This window comes from Macaca fascicularis, chromosome 1 (genome assembly GCF_037993035.2).
Source record: "Macaca fascicularis isolate 582-1 chromosome 1, T2T-MFA8v1.1".
Classification (NCBI taxonomy): Eukaryota; Metazoa; Chordata; class Mammalia; order Primates; family Cercopithecidae; genus Macaca; species Macaca fascicularis.
The window spans coordinates 41629360-41648483 of NC_088375.1; the positions used below are offsets into that span (position 1 = coordinate 41629360).

General features: G+C 41.4%; 1 protein-coding gene across 4 annotated transcripts in view; it reads left to right on the forward strand.

The window, feature by feature from the left end:
- Positions 1-19124, forward strand: part of TSEN15 (tRNA splicing endonuclease subunit 15) — a 70235-nt gene that overhangs the window by 31131 nt on the left and 19980 nt on the right. For 2 of the 4 annotated variants that reach the window (XM_065537237.1, XM_074030799.1), the window contains one exon: positions 11376-11522. The exons of 1 other annotated variant lie outside the window; for it this stretch is intronic. In XM_065537237.1, coding sequence (XP_065393309.1) covers positions 11376-11480 — 105 coding nt within the window. In that variant the 3' untranslated portion in view covers positions 11481-11522. Of the gene's footprint in view, positions 1-11375; positions 11523-19124 lie in introns of those variants that run through there. One more of the 4 variants, XM_074030804.1, reaches the window with a different exon arrangement.

The window sequence follows — 19124 nt, forward strand, 5'->3', positions numbered from 1 at the left end:
TCTGGGGTCAGGGCGGAGGGCACGGACCATAGGTGTCTGCTCCATGACCAGTTCAAGGTTCTAACTCTTCCGCTTTTGCTACTTTTTATCCCCAACAGGTTTTTTTCCCTCTAGGTTTATTTTGTCTTAGGGGTAGGAAAAACTGATGCTGACCATTTCCAGATCGATTTTCCTTCTAAACATATTGTTTTTGCCAAGATTTTAGATTTTGGAATTCGAAAGTCAAGAATTTGCTCTTTTTGTTCTGTAGCATAATCCTGTTCCTGAGGCAGTGTGCCAAGAAAGTCTGTATGGGAAAAAAGTTCACAGGTAACAAGAATTACTGAGAAGCGAAAATATGTCAGTTAATGTATCAAAAATTATCCAGCTACATTCACAAACAGAAGGTGTTAATTGTCATTAAAATTCATATTGATACTCACAAGACCTATTTAATTTTCTGAGGGTACATTTTATCTTATCTATCAGCTTACATCCCACCTAATGATAACGCAGTACTTGACACAGAGTAGAAGCTCAATAAAAGTCTTATTTGACTGCATTCAAGTGTTCATAAATGGACTACTACCTACCCCATACTATTCCTGTCATTCCAGTGGCAGGACAAGGACCAGCTGCTTTTCTGCCCTGTCCACTTTGTACAGAAAGCAGAGCTGCACATACCTCAGGCCGTGAGACAAATCACCATCCCATGCAGTTTGCTTTTGTAAGCATGCTTATGCTACGAGATCCCTTATAGTTTGATCCCTTGCCTTAGAGTTCTGAGAAATCAAAATAAGGATTTCTAAACAAAATATATCTGCCTGGTAAGGTTACTTATTATTTGATTACACATACTTTCCTATGTCAAACCTATGCATTTATTTATTTAACATTTTTGAGGGAAATGAAGACATGTAAACACTGCTAAATTTGGAAACTCTGCTTAGAAATGGTAATGCCTCTCACATAATTATACAATTATTGTGGATTGTACTTCTGTTGATGACCACAGATGGGGATGCTGTGGTTTTGAATATTGGGTGAAAAATTGGTCATCTCTTCTCCCATCCCAAGTAAGATCATTAGAAAACTTGGTTCCTATAAATGTTGCTTTTTTTCTGGATTGTACATTCTCAATCCTTTAGATATAAATAAATATAATTCATCCACTTTGGACCTTAATGTTCCACTCTCACAAAATGAAAGGAATTGGTGCAGATACTATCTGTGATCCCCTCTAGCTCTATATTTTGGTGATCCTATAATTGAAGGATTTTGCCACATAGATCTTTCCCTCTCACCCTCACGCTCATCACCCTCTTCCACCTCTACCCCTGTTAAAAACAATAACAACATATTCCTTCCATCACAGGCCTTATTAATCCACCATTAGAATTATGCTCCTTTGAATTTTTGAGGCCTAAGAGACTTGCAAGGCAGAGTTTTGACTTCAGAAAACCAACAGTGACATGGGACAGTTGTATAATCTCCCAGAACCTCAGTTTCTCATCTGTAAAATGAAGGACAAAATGTATCCTTCTAGGGTTGTGTTTTCCCCACACATTGAAATGGTTATGTGAGGATAAATGAAGCCCAGCACACAATAAATTATCAATCCTTCCCTTTGCAGCCTCCAAGCACTTCCCACTGATGTGCAGGTTGCCACCTTGGGAGAGAATACATGATAACTAGTTGAGAGCCAGTCCTCCAAGGAATAAGACCTAGATGTTTAGCAGGGTATGAAGAAGGCTGTCTTAGTCCATTTTGTTGTTTGATATTCTGTTATTCTAACTATCACACCCCATCCCACCTGTGATGGTTTTAAGACATTATCCATAAGTCCTTTTGGTTTAATCATCATAAAGGAGATGATTTTGAATCAAATCTTGACATCTAAGTAGGCAAAACATAAGTTGCAGTTCTTAGCAGCTTCTCTTCTGTCTTCCTGTTCTTGGGTGGAAGTTGGGGTGGGGGGGATATAGCGTATGGATGGTATATTAGTAATCTATTGTTGTGTAACAGATTATCCCAAAGCTCAGCTACTTAAAACAATAGTTTATGTGGTTCAGAAAGTTGGGAGCAGCTTTTTGGCTCAGGGTCTCTCATGAGGTTACCATGAAGATATTAGCTAGGGCTTCCATTATCTGAAGGCTTGATTGGGGCTGGAGGATCCACTTCCAAGATAGCTCACTCACATGGCTGTTGGCAGGAGGAGGCCTTGCTTTCTTGCCATGTGGATCTCTCTATAGGACACCTTGGGTCTCCTCATGATATTACAGCTGGCTTCACTCAGAGTGAATGACCAGAGTAAGAGAGAGAGAAGCTCCAACACCTTTGATGACCTAATCCTGGAACTCACACACTGACACTTCTGCTTTATTCTATCTATTAGAAGTAAGTTGCCAAGTGTAGTCCATACTGAATGAGAGGTGTATTCGAGTCTACCTTTTGAAAGGGGGGAGTATCAAAAGGATTTATGGATAATATCTTAAAACCATCACAGGTGGGATGGAGTGTGATAGTTAAAGAGCATTTTAATTTTCACTTAAAAGGGACTGTATAAAATTACTAAATACTATGGCTTACTGTTGGAAACTGTCAGTCATTTAGCATACCTGTTGTTTAGCAGGGTGGAGGGTAGAAAGGTGTGATGAGGAAAACATCTAGAACATAATGCAAGACAATATGTAATTTAAAATTTTCTAGTAACCACACTAAAAGATGTTAAAAAGAAAATATGTAATTTTAATAATATGCTTTTAGCTCTATATATGCAAAATATTTTCATTTCAATGCATAACCAATATAAAAATTATTAACAAGATATTTTAGACTCTTTTTTCTTTGTACTATCTCTTTGAAATCTGGTGTGTGTTTTATACTTATAGCATCCCTTGGTTTGCACTAGCACAATTTCAAGTTCTCAGGAGCCACATGTGGACAGTGCATGTCTAGAGAGCTAGGCCAGAAGTTAAGAATAGGTCACCGAGAACCATAGTCTGTATCCATTGTCCAAACAGAGGGCCCAGTAAAGCGTTTAAGCTGAAGAGCACCATGATCAGACTCCTGGTTTAGAAGTCACTCTCACTGTCAGATGTGTAGAACATGGAGGGATGGAGCAGGCAAGCCCAGACATAAGCACATATTCGGGAGACTTTCAGAACATTCCATGTGAGAGCCTGAATGGGGCTAGTTATACTAAAGATGGAGAGGAGCCGATGTATGAAAGATAGTAAGGAGGTGGTTTGTAGTAGGTCCCATGACCATTTGGTTGTGAGAAAGTAGATGTAATAAGACAGAGACACTTAGAATGATTCCAAGGCTTCTGGCTCGGGTCATTGTGAGGAAAATTGTAAGAAAAGGAAATAGAGGAGTTAAAACATGGTTCACTTTGGGAGGATGACAAGGTAAGATTGCAGCTATAGATTTGGAAAAGTTTTGGTCGAGATACTATCGGAGCTGGAGGAGAAGACAACTAGTGGACAGTGGATGGATAAATCTGGAGCTTAGGGGAGACCTAAGCTCCTGGTAGAACCACCGCAAGGCTTCATAATTTTATGATATTGCTATGAAACTACCAGGCACTGTGGAAAGTTCCCGTTTTCTCAGTAGCTTGTTGTGGAGGCAGAATCAGCTGAGGAAGAAAGTGGAGCCACCTCAGGAAGACGCCTCTGAGCTGTGGGCACCAGCCAGGGAGGCCTGCTTCCCTGGCCCAGAATGACCTGGCTATTTAGCAGCGAGGGAGGGGCCATAAGAACCACACTGCGGTGTTATCTTGGAGGCAAGAGCTCCCTGGCCAGGCTGTGAAGGCTAGAGCTCACTGAGGGGAGTAGGAGGGGGAAGGAGTGTCTGGATAAAGCATCAGAAGTTAAAAACTCCTAGATTCTGAGGGTCTGTTGATGGCATGGATTTTGGTCTTTTTGATGAAAACCTCTTTTGTAATACATTCAATAAGTGGAATTCTTTGCTGCCGAAAGGAGCGGGAGGAGGAAGAGGAAAAGGAGGAGGAAAGAAGGAAGAGAAAGAAAGAAGAAAAGAATTCCTGCCTTGGAATTTGGCCTTTATTCTCCATCTCAGATAATATGTATCCTTGTTAGTGAAGAAAAAAATGGTTTTTTTTCTTTTCTTTTTTTTTTTTTTTTTTTAGTAGCGATGGGATTTCACCATATTGACCAGGCTGCTCTCGAACTCCTGACCTGAGTGCCTTATATGAGTACACATGCCATGTTTAATTGTGTTTTTCTACTTACATTTCCTATTGTAACCTTCAGTGCTCATCTGGGTTGTTTTCTGTTTGCTTGCTTGCCTGTTTTTATTCTCTAAGAAACAATATAATGGCTAAGGCCCTATTTGTTGACTGATCCTATTTTGGAAGGTGAGCAGAGCTATGTGAGGTATTGAGACCCTTCCCTCTTTTACGCACCTAAAGTGAAGTGTGTCTGCCCACTTCCTGTTCCTTAATAGGGTGATGCTTTAATGCAAGGGTTGCAAACTAAAATGCCTGTCAGGGCCAGGTAGATAATACATCCGAGAGAAGTGAGCGTACATAGCACATGAGCTTGGCCAAAGGGAGCAGCTATTGCGAAGCTCCAGCAGATTCTTGTGAAGTGGCAACATGGGCCTACTTGCCAGATGTTCTTATGTTTGTGTGTGAAATTTTTTAGTGAAGTTTCCCCACTTTTAACTTCACAAAATATCAATTTTATTTAAACACTGCAGATTAAATAAAATATGTTGGTGGGTTCTTATCAACCCACAGTGCACCAGTCTTTGACATTAATCTAAATGCTTTATATGAGTATGCATGTCATGTTTCATTGTCTTTTTCTATTACATTTCCTACTGTAACCTTCAGTGCTCATCTGGGTTGTGTTTTGTTTGCTTACTTGTTTGTTTTCATTCTCTAAGAAAAAATATAATGGCTAAGGCCCTACTTGTTGGCTAATCCCACTTCTGGAAGGTGAGCAGACCTATGTGAGGTATTGAGACCTTTCCCTCTTTTAGGCACCTAAAACGGCAGACCATATGGAAAATGGCATATTCCCCTGGCAGATTCCCACAGTGGTGGTGGGAGAGGAGTGATCCCAGTGCAATTGGCCACGTTTTGGTGGTGACTCCTCTAATAAGTGCCAGGTTACTTAAAGTAGATCTCATATTTAATAGTAAATGAAATATCAAAGTCATTCATGAGGATGCTAGATAGCATGTGGAAAATAAACAGTCATTCTTTCCAGTGCTCAAAGTTAAACATAAAAAAAAAATCAGATGCAAGAAGGAAGTAGGTGAGAGAGAATATAGGAGGAAAATGTATGCAATTCAACGGGTTTCATGGGCATTTCCCTTGGATGTTATCGAGCTCTATGTCTTAGGTTTGTAGAAGAGAAGTGATGCTTCCCCATCATGCTCCCCAGTCCTCCACCCTCCGCTCTATCCTATGGGGCAGAGTTGCTATAGATTGGTGATATTCTAGGACATTGGACCATGTTTGCTAGTAGAACGTTTGCTGCCCACTAAAAGGTCATGCATAATGTCCACACAAAGACCTGTACATGAGATTTACAACAACTTTATTCATAACAGTCAGACTAGAAATAACCTGAATATTCACCAATGGGTAAATGTATAAACAAACAGTAGTAACCTTTACAATGGGATACTACTCAGCAATAAAAAGAACAAGCCACTGACATACACTACAACATGGGTGACTCACAAAACATTCTGCTGAATGAGGGAAGTCGGAACCCAAAGCATTTATGCTATCTGAATTTATATGAAACTTGAGAAAAGGCAAACTTAATCTATAATGACAAAATAGATCTATGGTTGCTTGAGGCTTGGGATGGAGGGTATGTAGTACAAAAGGACATGAAGGAATTTAGGCAAAAGATGATGGAAATGATCTATATGTTGATTGTGGTGGTGTTTCCATGTCTGGTTATAGTTTTGAAACTCATCAAAGTTATGCTTAAAATGGGTGCATATTCTTTCATGTAAATTATACCTCAGTAGAGTCGATGTAAACAAAAGGTCACATACAAAGGTGTATTATCTCCTGTCCCTCTTTCATGTGTGCTACAGAAGCAGTCTAAAGACCTAACTCTTTTTTCTTCTTTCTTCCTCCATATGGCCTGAATGGGGATATTCCTCCTGCTTAGGATGTGCCCAGCCAACATTTTGCTCTTATGTTGCCTGATCAAGCATTTTCATCTGTTTGGATTTCTGTCTTCATTTATGGCAGACGAGGTGTGGTGAAATGTTGAAGTTGAGTTTGGGCTTATGAGGAGAAAAGGTGTTCCATCTCTGATCCTCCAGGCTTGCTCAGGTGTCCCAGCCCAGCTTACAAGGGCTGTGCACTGTGGGTAGGGGACCGACTTCAGCTGAGAATGGGACACTTGCTTGTCTTTTCTTTACCAATTTTCTGTAGTATACAGCTCCCTCAGGGACATTTTGGAGAGGGATGGCTGAGGTTTATGAAATGATTTGGATATTCCTAAGACCCTTGATTAATACCGTCTAAACACTATAATTATTTCTAAGTCTTCCATAGACATACCACTGCCAAAGGCCTCATTGCCTTTACAGAAACGTCATTCTCCAGTCTCAGTACCACTCTGGCTGGTCAGATACTTACTTTTCAAAATACAGCTTGAGTCATTGTCCTGAATCCTTCCTACCCTCCAGCCTCAAAGCACATGTATCTCTTGTTCCATGATCCAAAAGAAGGAAAAGGGGCTTAAGTGTGATGGGAGTCTGGGTTTACATCTTGACCTGCTGCTTACTGAGTGGGTGACTTAGAGCAAGTCACTTACCCTCTCTGAGCTCCAGAATGTATGTTTTTATACATATTGTATAGTATAGTACAGTATATATAGTCACCAAGCCTCAGAAATTGATATATATATTTAGTATTTTTTTATTTCTAAAATAGTGATGATAATTCCTACTTTTCAGGATTGGTGTATATATTATATAATATAGTTAATGTATACAATTTGCACAATGAAGATGCATAATGTATTTTAGCTATTACTATTATTAGCTGTAGTGGCAGAGACAGCCCCCCACTTCTCCTTGCATGCAGGTGTGGACCTAGGACATGGAGACAATGGAATGTAAGAGCTGTGTGTTACTCCTGGGGTAAAGATTTTAGAAAAGGACAGGCCTTCCCTAATGTCTTTTTCCATTTCTGTTGACTGGAAGCAGAAAACAAAGAGCCCCTAGAAGATGGTGAAACCGTAAGATTTATGGAGCCTGGAGTCCTTAAGTCACTACCTGGGAGACAGCTACCTCTCACCCAGGAACACCTGCATTGGGCTGTTTTATAAGAAAGAAACAATCTTATTTGGGGTTAGATCCCTGAAATTCTGGGTTTTATTTATTGTAGCCATTAGTGTTAATTGCCCTGGTGAATTTAGAAATTGGCACTTTGAAGTGGAGGTGAATGTAAGAAAAACCTAAGATATGTTGCATCGACCCAGCAGTTGGACGGTGGGTGGCACAGACACTGATATCAAAGGCTGGGAAGATGGAGACCTGTGGAAGAGATGGCAGAGCATTTGGTAAATCTGTTGCTGGTGATTATTTAAAAGGTATGCCCAGTGCCTGACAAGTCTTTATCTCCAGGAGAGAGGCTAGCTATTACTTATTGTATTCAGCAAGGCATAACCAGATAGATGTGCTCTGCTAAGAACTCGTTTGTATGAGTGCAGAAATGAAATAGTCTAGACAGAGTCCAGAAATCTGATGTTTCACAGGATTGGAAAAGCATTATTGTCCTCAACCCATAGAATATGTCACTGAAAAAGTCTTAGAGCAACATAGGTCCATTTAAAAATCTCAAGTTAATAGATACCATGCTAGCATCTACAGAGACTAGGAAATAACTAGGGACTTTTCTCTGCCCTCAAGAAGTTTATAACTTAGTAGAAAAGACAAAAATGTGTACAAATAACTGCAGTGGAAGACAGTTAATGGTTGAAACATACATTGCTATAAATAATGCAAGAATCACAGCATTCTAGGGTAGCCCAGAATAGGGGCTCTCAAAAGGACTGGGGAGCTTGGACCTAGGTTTCTCATCAAGCCCTGAAACCCATGAATGAATTAATAAACGTCAGTTGTTTCTCAAACTCATTTTCATCTTACTGAAACACTAGAGTTCAGATTTGGTCTCTGGGGTAGTAGTGATCCTCTGGGCATTGAGAAGCTCCCTCAGGCCAGCCCATGACTTTCCTAGCAGTGTTCTTCCCTGCCTTCACAAGTAGTTCAGACTGAGACCTGTGTGGGTTCCCTACTGAGGGCCTCATTTCTGTAAAGACAGAAGAGGGCTCTGACATCCTGATTTTTCTTCAACTGCCCTGAGATGATGAGATGCCCCAGACCTGAAAGCACCATTGTGTTTGCTGAGACTGCTTGTTTTTTATTGTCTCTTGTGTTTTAAATAGTCATTCTTTGGGCAAAGAATGGGAACTTGCAGCTCCTTATTGTTTCCTGGCATGAACCTAGTACCTTTTAACTTGCTTTTATTGCCTCTTTGGCTATGTGAAGCATTTATCTAAATATAGACTGGTACAACACTATGAACAGGACTGGAATAAGATAAAATTTTCTTTCCGATCAATTCTGTTGCATCTTCTTGTGAACACTAGGTACTGTTCTTTTCTTAGAGTGGCAAGAGTAGGCATCAAAAAGAGATGATATTGAGTTGCAAAGCTTTTCTAAGTGGAAGTCAATCACTGCCAGGCCTTTTAAGGTCATGAGGCCCAGGTACTGAGTGCTCTGGACACTGGCTCTGCCTATGACCTTAGGCAACCCACATAATCATGGTCAGCGACATGTACTGCCCCTTGGAGGCAGGGCGGTGGAGTGGAAAGGGCACAGGATTTGACAGAACCCAATTGGATCTACTGCCCTGCCACTTATTTTGGGGTGACCTTGGGTACGTTCCTTATTCTCGCTTCTAAAAGGGGGCAATACTAATAAAATCTGTCTCTTAGGGTTCTTGTGAGGATTAAATGTGATGAATATATGTAACTTAGCACATTTTCAAGAAATAGTAGCTATTTTTTTTCTAGGTAGGTACTTTGTGGCGTTAATATATCAAATGCAACCATATCTTTAATTTTATTTCTAGGAGGAATAATCTGTATAAATTTATTAATGGTATTAACAAAAAGCAGCTCTCACCTTCTTGTGAATTAGATCCAAATCCCTTAATGTCTTCGTTCATTCAGGTGAGAGGGTTTCATTACTGCAGGAGTGCACTGTAGTAATTAGAGCAGGGTCTCTAGTCTCAGGGTTCAAAACTTGGTGTGTGATATTGAACCAGTTGCTTAAGTTCACTGGGCCATAATCCTTGATCTGTGACTTCAAATTGAAACTATTTATAGGCTTTACTTGCTTAATATAAATCTTTCTATTTTGGGTGCAGAAATATTGGGTTTGATTCTAAGGGACCACCTCAGACCCTGGTGGGGGTTCTGTAATATCTGTTACACGTACCCTGTTGCCTTTATTAATTTTGCATTCTGAGTTGCAAAACTCATCTGGTTTCCAGAGATTTGGGGATCTATGATATACCCTCATAGGATTGCTGAGCTATATTCACTTCATGCCCTGCCTCCGAATCTTATTAGCTATTATTATCATCTTGGAATAGTTTTTTGATGTAGCGGTTATTCTCCCATTTTACATATGGGGAAAATAAGACCCAGAAAAGTTAAATCACCACACAGCTCATATGTGGTACGGTCAGAATACAAGCAAGGCATTCCTGACATCAGATTCTGTGCATTCTGTTGAATTAATTCTGCTGAATTCCCAGGACCCTGTACATGCCCTGGCAGAGCCAACCTCAATTAAGATTCCACCTGGAGAGATTAGAGTCTACAGTTAAGAAAACACAATCAGCTGGGACTGTACTCTTCAAGCATTTCACAGGCAGACCAGTTCTGTTATGGGATCCTCACCTTCCTTCAGCAGTTGTGCAGAGGATGGAAGGGTGAGTCCTGGAAGGCTCCCACAGGGGCTACCAACCGCATGGTGTGAGGAGGGAGCTGGCCTGCACACTGTCCTCTGCTGATTTCTCCTAAGGGATGTCAGCAGACCATTGACAGGGTCTGTGATACACCGTTTAGCATAATTCTGTGCCATAGCAGGAACAGCCTATTTTGTGAAAAGCTCAAGATGAACGCTGTCTCTCTCACTACTGTTTTGATGTTCACCGACAAACCCACCTACCATCAAATGATTCCCACCACACTGCCTGCTGTGGTGCCTGAAATTTGTGCTAAAGCCATCAGTCTCCAGAGACTACCAATAAAATAGCAGTACATTACCCAGAAGTAACAAATGAACTGTGATCTTTCCTTTCTTCTCTGAGAGATTTGCCTCAAGGGATGGGACTTGGAACAAAGATGTTTCAAGGGAAGACAGATCAAGAAAGTTCTGGACAGTAGGGTAGGGGATGAGGGAAGGATAAGAGGTGGGTCACCATCACTGAAGAGTCTGGGTGAGCTGGGGGTGCTAACTCCCAGGCTGGAGGTGGCCTCTGATGGACATGGCCTCTAAGGAGAGGAACACAGGTCCATTTAAAAATCTCAACTTAATAGATACCATGCTAGCATCTACAGAGACAAACAGGGACCCAAAAGCACCCCTCAGCAAAGGAAAGGGATGAAGGGGTCATTTGCCTGTTTTACACGTGTATCCAGATCAGGACCTGGAAAGGAAGACTTCCTTCGCTGTTGCTGAGACTCTGAGCTCTTGGAAGACAGTGACTGTCTTTTTGTCTCTCTCTCCCCAGAACTCAGCAGAGTAACCCATGACTTGTTTGACTGAACAGAGTGGCCGTTGATTCAGTGCTCTGCTCTAGTCTCCACCTGACAGTTTCCTTCTGACACTGCTATGAGCAACCCCCATATTTATACAGATGAGTGCTCCGTAACTCCACTTCTCTTCAATAAGAAGAAAGAGCAACACCGCTAACAGCCACTTACTTGTTGGTGGTGAGACTTTGGGCAAATAATTGAGCTCTCTGTTTATTCATTGATAAAATGTAGAGAATACCCCTGGCTTCCCATACTTGTGGTGAGGACTCAGTAAGGTTCTTGCGGACTGATTGTATCCCCCTCCAAACCCCCCAGTTCACACACTGAAGCTCTAATCTCCAGTGTGATTGTTTTTGGAATTAGGGCCTGTATGGAGGTAATCAAATTAACAGAGGTCATAAGAGTGGGGCCTTAATCCAACAGGACTAATATTCTTATAAAATGGGGAAGAGACAGGACACCAGAGATCTCTATCTCTCTCCCACTTCTCTCTCTCTCTCTCTCTCTCTGTGTGTGTGTGTGTCTCTCTCTCCTCTCTCTCTCTTTCCCTGTTGTGCACAGAAGAAAGACCATATGAGGACACAGCAAGAAGGTGGCTGTCTTCAATCCAGGAAGAGAGGCCTCATCAGAGATGGAATGTTCCTTCACTTCGATCAGGATTTCTAGTGTCCAGAACTGTGAGAAAATAAATTTCTGTTGTTTAAGTCACCCAGTCTGTGGTATTTTGTTACGACAGTCCTAGCAAACTAACATAAAGTGCTTTGATACAGCACCAGGCACAAAGTAGAGATTCATTAATTGTAATAATACCATATCAATAATTATTGATAATGGCACTACCAATAATTGCCATTGTTATTCATTCTAACAAAACACCCCCCCTTCTAGGAGAGAGAGGAAGAATTCTGGAAACTCCAGTAACAGTCTGCAAATCCACTTTGAGCTTCCGATGAGAAATTGAGGGCACTCGAAAGAAAGAAACCACATTCACTGAAATTTTCTGATCCTATTTCTGTACGTACGTCATGATGATTTGTGTCAAGTAATATGACTGCATCTTTCCTCTGAGGAACTTAATGTGCTTATGTCAACTACTTATCCATCAGGCAAATGTTTACATCCTGAGGATGAACTAAGGGAATGTCTTAGATAGCTGGGAGCCTGAGGCTAGGACTATGCACCAAGGGGCACTAATAAAATCAGATAATCAAATTTATTCCACCTTCTCTGTGGTTTAGGCTGTGTGGTGTGGAAGCAGGCCAGGTGGTTGGTTTTAGGAATCACAGGGTTGAGCTTACGGTACAAGACAGATTTTACTTCAAGTCTAAGTTAGCCTTGACTAATGATTGTTCCATCACTTTTAGAAGTCCAGCTAACTCTCACTCACAGGCACATCAGGAGAGGGACCTCTTAAGACTGCTTTCTCTCCAAAACTCTGAGGTTCTGGTTTCATAACTGTGTTAGTCCATTTTCATGCTGCCGATAAAGACATACCCAAGACTGGACAATTTACAAAAGAAAAAGGTTTAATTGGACTTACAGTTCCACGTGGCTAGGGAAGCCTCACAATCATGGTGGAAGGCAAGGGGGAGCAAGTCACATCTTACATGGATGGCAGCAGGCAAAAAGAGAGAGAGTTTGTGCAGGAAAACTCCCCCTTATAATAACCATCAGCTCTCGTGAGACTTACTATCACCAGAACAGCATGGAAAAGATCGACCCCCATGATTCAGTTACCTCCCACCAGTTCCCTTCTACAACACGTGGGAATTCAAGATGAGATTTGGGTGGGGACACAGCCAAACCATATCAATAACATTCACATTCTTCAGGACACCCCAGTCAAGCCCTCCACATGGACCTGTGGGCTGCAGACTGTTGCAGATAGATCAGGGAGGAGGGCAGAAAAGGTCCCTCAGCAATTGCAGTTCTTTGTGCCTGCATTTTCAATTCAGATGAATGCAATAGAAATGGCCCTAAAATGTATCTGAAAAAAACAGAACCATCTAAGTCCATTGGTCAGAGCTCCAAATGGTTTATAAAGAGGGGGAAAACTATGCTGACTTCTGAAACATGGGAAGGGGGTTACATTGGCTTGATTGAAACCAGTTGAAGGAGTTTTTTTGTGTGTGTTTTTCCCCCAAGTTTCTCTTTAAATCAGCATTGTCCAACTGTCCCCAAAGACTACATAAGGCACAGTTGAAATCTGTATTGTCCTTTGGTGTTACTGCCTCTCCACTGCCCTGACTTCACAGGATGGGGTGTTGTAGCCTATAGAATCCCTTGCTTTTTATTACTTCATCACAGATGGATGAAGTACTCAAATCTGTATCATTAAACCGACTTCTTTTGTGCCTCTCAGACTGTTCACTGAGTTAACGTTGTTTTAATGTATTCATTAGATTCGAACATTTACTGAACACTCACCATGTGCCAGGCCCTCTTAAAGGCACTGGAGATGCTAAGGCAAATGAGACACTGATGCTGCTTCCAAGGGCTCCAGTATAGTGGAGGGGCAGAGAAATAGTTACTAACATATGGCAATGGAGAAGGGCAAGGTATGGAGAAAGGCTTTGAAGAGTGCACCAGGGACCTGGAGGTGACCTTCCAGGAGGGAAGAAAAAGACAGGAACATTAGGAGGGAGAAAATTTAATTGGGAAAAAGAAGCAGCCAGCAGGTTGTTTTGAGAGAATCAATCTGTTTGCTGTATGGCTAAAGGCAGCTGGTGAAGTTGGTATTGATAAGCTGCATGACATAATGATTTGGCCTAGAAAGAAAAAAAGAAGAGAAGAAAGGAAAGAAAGAAAAGGAGGGAGGGACAAAGGAAATCACCTTCAATATTTGAGAAAATATCATCAATGAATCCATCTTCTTCTATTCCAAAATTCCAACCCTTTCTCTCAGGAGGAGCTGAGAGATTGGTCTATTAGAGGTTCTCTGTGGCTTCCATAAAATCTAACAAAAATACCCCACCAAGTTTATTGCCTTTCTTGTTTCTCAGAAGACTGGAGAATGGACTTGCCTTGGACCAAACCCTCAAGTGCACTGACTTAGGAAAGGCTATAAAAATAGATGTGTTTTGTTACAAGGGTGATATTAAGATGGATAAAATTAAGTATATATTATTATCTGGCTTGAACATATAGTTAATTAGCATGTAGCTTTGAATTTGTTATGTTGGTGGCCAAACCTGTTACAAACGGGTTGGAATGCTATCCTAATTGCCTGATTCTATAAGTAGGTTTCCAGAGATGGGTCCTAGCATATAGCTACACAAATGTAGTACTGCCCACAATAAAAATGGAGGTGAGGGGCAGGAGAAAGATGTAGTAGCTACTGAATTAAAGCTCAGTTTAAGGACTGTTTTTCACATGAATTGGGCACCAGTAGTAAAGTGCATATGGTGGCCAACCAGGCCAGAGGAAAGGGAATGGGGGGCAAGAATTCTTCTGGAGAGCGCCTGTGCCCTTCCACAACTGCGTTCTTCTGATTTTTGTCCTAACCTTCCAGTAACTCATTGGGCTTAATTAATGTGATTTGGTTGATTTTATCTGCAAATCTCTTTTGTACATATCTGAAGACTTAAACCGTGGTGGTAAAGAAATTGACTCAAACTTTTTCAGTCCAGAGACCAGATGACTGAAATCATGTCTTATTCATCTTTGCATCCTGAGCACCCAGAGTAGATACTCCCTATATTCATTATATAAATTAATGAGCTTCTTTACTCTACCTTGTTTTACCCTAGAAAACATATTTCTTCAACAAATGTTTACTAATTATCTACTTTTTGCCAGGTACTGAGTTAGGCACTAGGGATATGAGTGGGCAAGAGAGAAAAGACCCTTCCTCCTGGAGTTTGCTGCCCATAAGGAAAGACAATAATTAAATCAAGCATTACAAGAAATTATGATATCATCACAATATGGCAAGTGAATGCTAATAGAGCCAATACCAAGGGGGCCACATTTATTGAGGAGGTGGCTCAAGGGACACCTCCTTGTGTAGGTGACTCAAATTAAGTTAGCACTCTCAGCTCCAATGGTGCTGATAATCTATTTGGAGAAAAATAGAATATTATGCATGCAAAAGTAAGAAAGAGTACAGCATAGGACATTCTAGGTTCAGTGTTAGATCATGGATTATAGAGAGTAGAAAGGGGTGATATCAAAAAGGGTATATGTAGGCTCAGAAGTTTGCAGGAGGAAAGAGCACTTGGACTGTCCTTGGAAGATGGGTAGAAGATTGGAATAGAACAAGGGAGGAAAGACAGAAATAAGAATCCCACACAATGGGGGAAGTGAAGCCTCAATGGGTAGTGGCAGGAGACAGGCTGAAATCATGCAACACCTGGTGAGTCAGTGGAAATGAAAGTGTAAGCGTAGTTCTATTACCATTATTATTCTTAATAATGTGATAGAAGCTACTGTATATCAAGTCCTGGTCTGGGTTAGGTGCTGGGTATAAAATGTTAAACAACAGGTCTACAATTCATTCTTTCTTGCTACCAAAGGGAAATCCATGGGAAAGAAGGAAGGAAGTTAACTTAATCAAATCTTCACGTGAACATGCTAATGACAGGCCTCTAGATAAACACATTAACGATATTTGCTAGTGCAGGGTCCTTATCTATAGAATTCTTTTAAAAGGAGGTACCTGATCTGCCTGGATTGCTCATTTGTAACAAATCTGAATCTACGTCTGTATTGGGTATGGGTTCTGAGAAAAGGTCAGGTAAATTATGTAACTATCTGAGTATAATATGAAGATATTTATTGATGGTTCTTTTCTGTGTAGGTGATGTGCCACATACATGACTTGAAGATCTTCTGTGTTAATCTGGGCAAGAGAATATCTTGATGTGACATGGAAGGACTTGGGACATTGCATGGGTCCTAAGCCACTCCCTGCTTCATTTGTAATTGCTTGTTTTATTGAAATTATTAGCAAAGTGTGATACTGAGTAAGATCTCTGTTATGTGAGTCCACTTTGATAATCTGATCTTTCTGTGTTATGTTAGGTACTTTACTTAATATATTGTCTCACATCAACCCTACAAGGTAAGTGCCCAGAGAAATGAGTTAATGTATCTAATATCACAGTGAGGAAGCAGCAGACTCCTAATTTAAACCCAGGTCAAACTCTGTGCTCTTCCCGCTACTCCACATCACCCACTCATATGGTTTGCCTCTGTGTCCCCACCCAAATCTCATCCTGAGTTGTAATTCCCAGTGTTGGAGGAGGGACCTGATGGGAGGCGATTGGATCATGGGGGCAGATTTCCCCCTTGCTGTTCTCATGACAGTGAGTGAGTTCCCACAAGATCTGATGGGGTTTAAAAGTGTGTGTGTGGCACTTTCCCCTTTGCTCTCTGTCTCTCTCTCTCCTGCTCCTCCATGTTAAGATCTGCTTGCTTCCCATCAGCCTTCTGCCATGATTGTAAGTTTCCTGAGGACTCCCAGTCATGCTTCCTGTTAATCCTGCAGAATGAGTCAATTAAACCTCTTTTCTTCATAAATCACACAGGTTCAGGTAGTTCTAGAGCAGTGTGAGAATGGACTAATACACCCACTTTAAAAATCATGAATAAAACAGAATAGAGCCTTGGGCCCCAGGAAGGCCCTAAGGACCATCAAGACCCACACAAGCCCTTTGAGGACCACTTACTGAAAGAACAGATTTAGTGAGAAAAGTCCTTCTGATATAAAACTTGGCCGGGTGTGGTGGCTTATGCCTGTAATCCCAGCACTGTGAGAGGCCAAGGCGGCAGATCACCTGAGGTCAGGAGTTTGAGACCACCATGGCTCCACAAAAAATTACAAAAATTAGCTGGGTGTGGTGGTGAATGCCTGTAGTCCCACCTACGAGACCGAGGCAGAAGAATCACTTGAACCCAGAAGGCAGAGGTTGCAGTGAGTAGAGATCGCACCACTGCACTCCAGCCTGGGTGACAGAGTGAGACCCTGTCTCAAAAACAAACACAAAAACTTGATTTATGTGAGACCCAAAAGATAGTGCTTGTGTCACATTTTCCATGGAAATTCATTTTCACCAGAAGCAAATGCTTATATCTCCACTGGGAGTCTGCAACTCGTAGAGTTTGTGTGCTATCAGGGGAATAATAACACATTCTTTGAATGCAGAGAGAATAGCCAAAAGACTGCACTTGATCAGAATCAGATGATATGAATTGAAGTTTCTAATTTTATTTTTAGCCCTAAAGCAAGCTGAGCCTTGTGGGAAGGTTTATTAATCCCTAATGGGTGGGATCAGCCATATTTCACGGGTGCTTCTGTTTTATAAGGATATTTGTATGCATTCATTCATGGCTCTGAGTTTTTTTACATGGTCCTTTGCAAAGCATTAAGAACAGCTTCTCGTCAGGGAACTTGAGGATCCAAGAAAAAAATAAATAAATAAAAAATAAAAACAAAACTAGTGTGTGAGCATGAGGAAGGAGGTAGGTCGTGCTAAGGAATACATCTCTTCTTTTCTGGAAATATAAGTGGTTTAATTCTAGTTGCCTTGGGTTAAGGAGTCCCATTGCTTGAGGACAGCTGCCTAGCACAGTACCTTAGTTCCTGTTTAAAGTGCCACAGGACACACATAGCTGAGATGTGACAGATTGCCCCCTGCCTGGACCTCTCTCTCAGGGCTGCCAGCATCTTTAATGGACAGATGGAGCTGTCTTCCCTTTCTTGGCTGTGGTTGTCTGATCAACTTTGGAGACAGCAGTCAAACTTCTAGTTAATAAAAGTGCTTAATAAATATTCAAATTGTAGTATCCCCAGAAAGATGGCTACCTTGATAGAAAAACCTTCTGATAAAAGAGTACCAGGATCTCTATTTCAAGAATCAAAGTGGCTGAGCATGGCGGCTCATGCCTGTAATCCTAGCATTTTGGGAGACTAAGTCGGGCGGATCTCAAGGTCAAGAGATAAAGACCATTCTGGCTAACATGGTGAAACCCCATCTCTACTGAAAATACAAAAATTAGCTGGGAGTGGTAGTGTACACCTGTAGTCCCAGCTACTCGGGAGGCTAAGGCAGGAGAAGTGCTCGAACCCGGGAGGCAGAGGTTGCAGTGGACCGAGATTGCGCCACTGCACTCTGGCCTGGCAATAGAGCAAGACTCTGTCTCAAAAAAACAAAAACAAAAACAAAAAGAATCGAAGCAGACCCATATAAAAATGTTATCTATCCATACCAATAGCTTGAGGGACACTTTAACTTGTGTCTTTACAAGAAAAATGAAAAGCTTAGCTGAGGATTATGAAACCTATAGAGCTGAGTTGAGAAAAACAAGGTTCTGGTGTAGACCTTGGGTTTCTCTTTGGACTGTCCTGATCCTTTTCTTAGCCTATGCTGTTGGTATCCTTCTCCAGTCTCCACCAGATAATGCTTGCTTGTTTCTGGGCCCTTATTACCTTCAAAGTCCTCCATCTTTGTTTATACTCTTACCCAATGTACCCTTTATACACAACCTTTCTCCATTACAAAGGAGAATCTGATTCTCTCCAATACATGGCAAAATACTGGCTATTTGCTTCATTTACTATTAGCTTATTTCCCGATGATCCTGTGTCTTCTCAAACCCAGTGCTAGATGTCTTTTTGGTTTTGCACTCTGCTCTTTGTATTCTCCTATCATACAGTGAAGAAAAAGGGAAGTAAACACCTTTGTCTTTTGGAGGCAAGAATAAACTCCAGCTGAATGGAGACTCCCCAAAATGCCTCAGAAAGCTATTTCTGTATTACCGTAGTCTGTCTACTGTAATGATCTTGGCTGCAAGTAAACAGAATACCCAACTAAAAGTGGCTAAAACAACGAGGGGTCTATTTTCTGAGGGTGGTTAATACAGCACAAAGGTAGCTACAATTTTCGATGAATTGATCTGTCCTCCTTTAGCGTCTCCCCGTGGTTGCATGCAAGATGGCTGCCTAAGCCACCTTTGGCTGAACATTATGTCCTCACACAACTACATCCAAAGGAAGAGAGGGAAAGAGTCCATCCCGTTAGAGTGCTCTTTCTCTTTTTTAAAAAATAGGGAGGAAAGGGTTTCTAAGAATATACCCCCTAGCAGATTTTTTCTTAGGTACCACGGGCCAGGAGAGGGCCCCGTGCTTGTGCTCTACCTTCAGTGAAGCTGGGAAAAGTGCGTGAATGGCTTCTATGGTGAAAGTGGACTTTATGTGTACAGAAGGAAGAGGAGGAAAGCTGTGGGGTAGTCACCACAGCCATTAAATACCTTCCTAAAGTGCAGCAGTCCAGGAATAGATTATATTTAATCATTTCACATTGCGGTCAC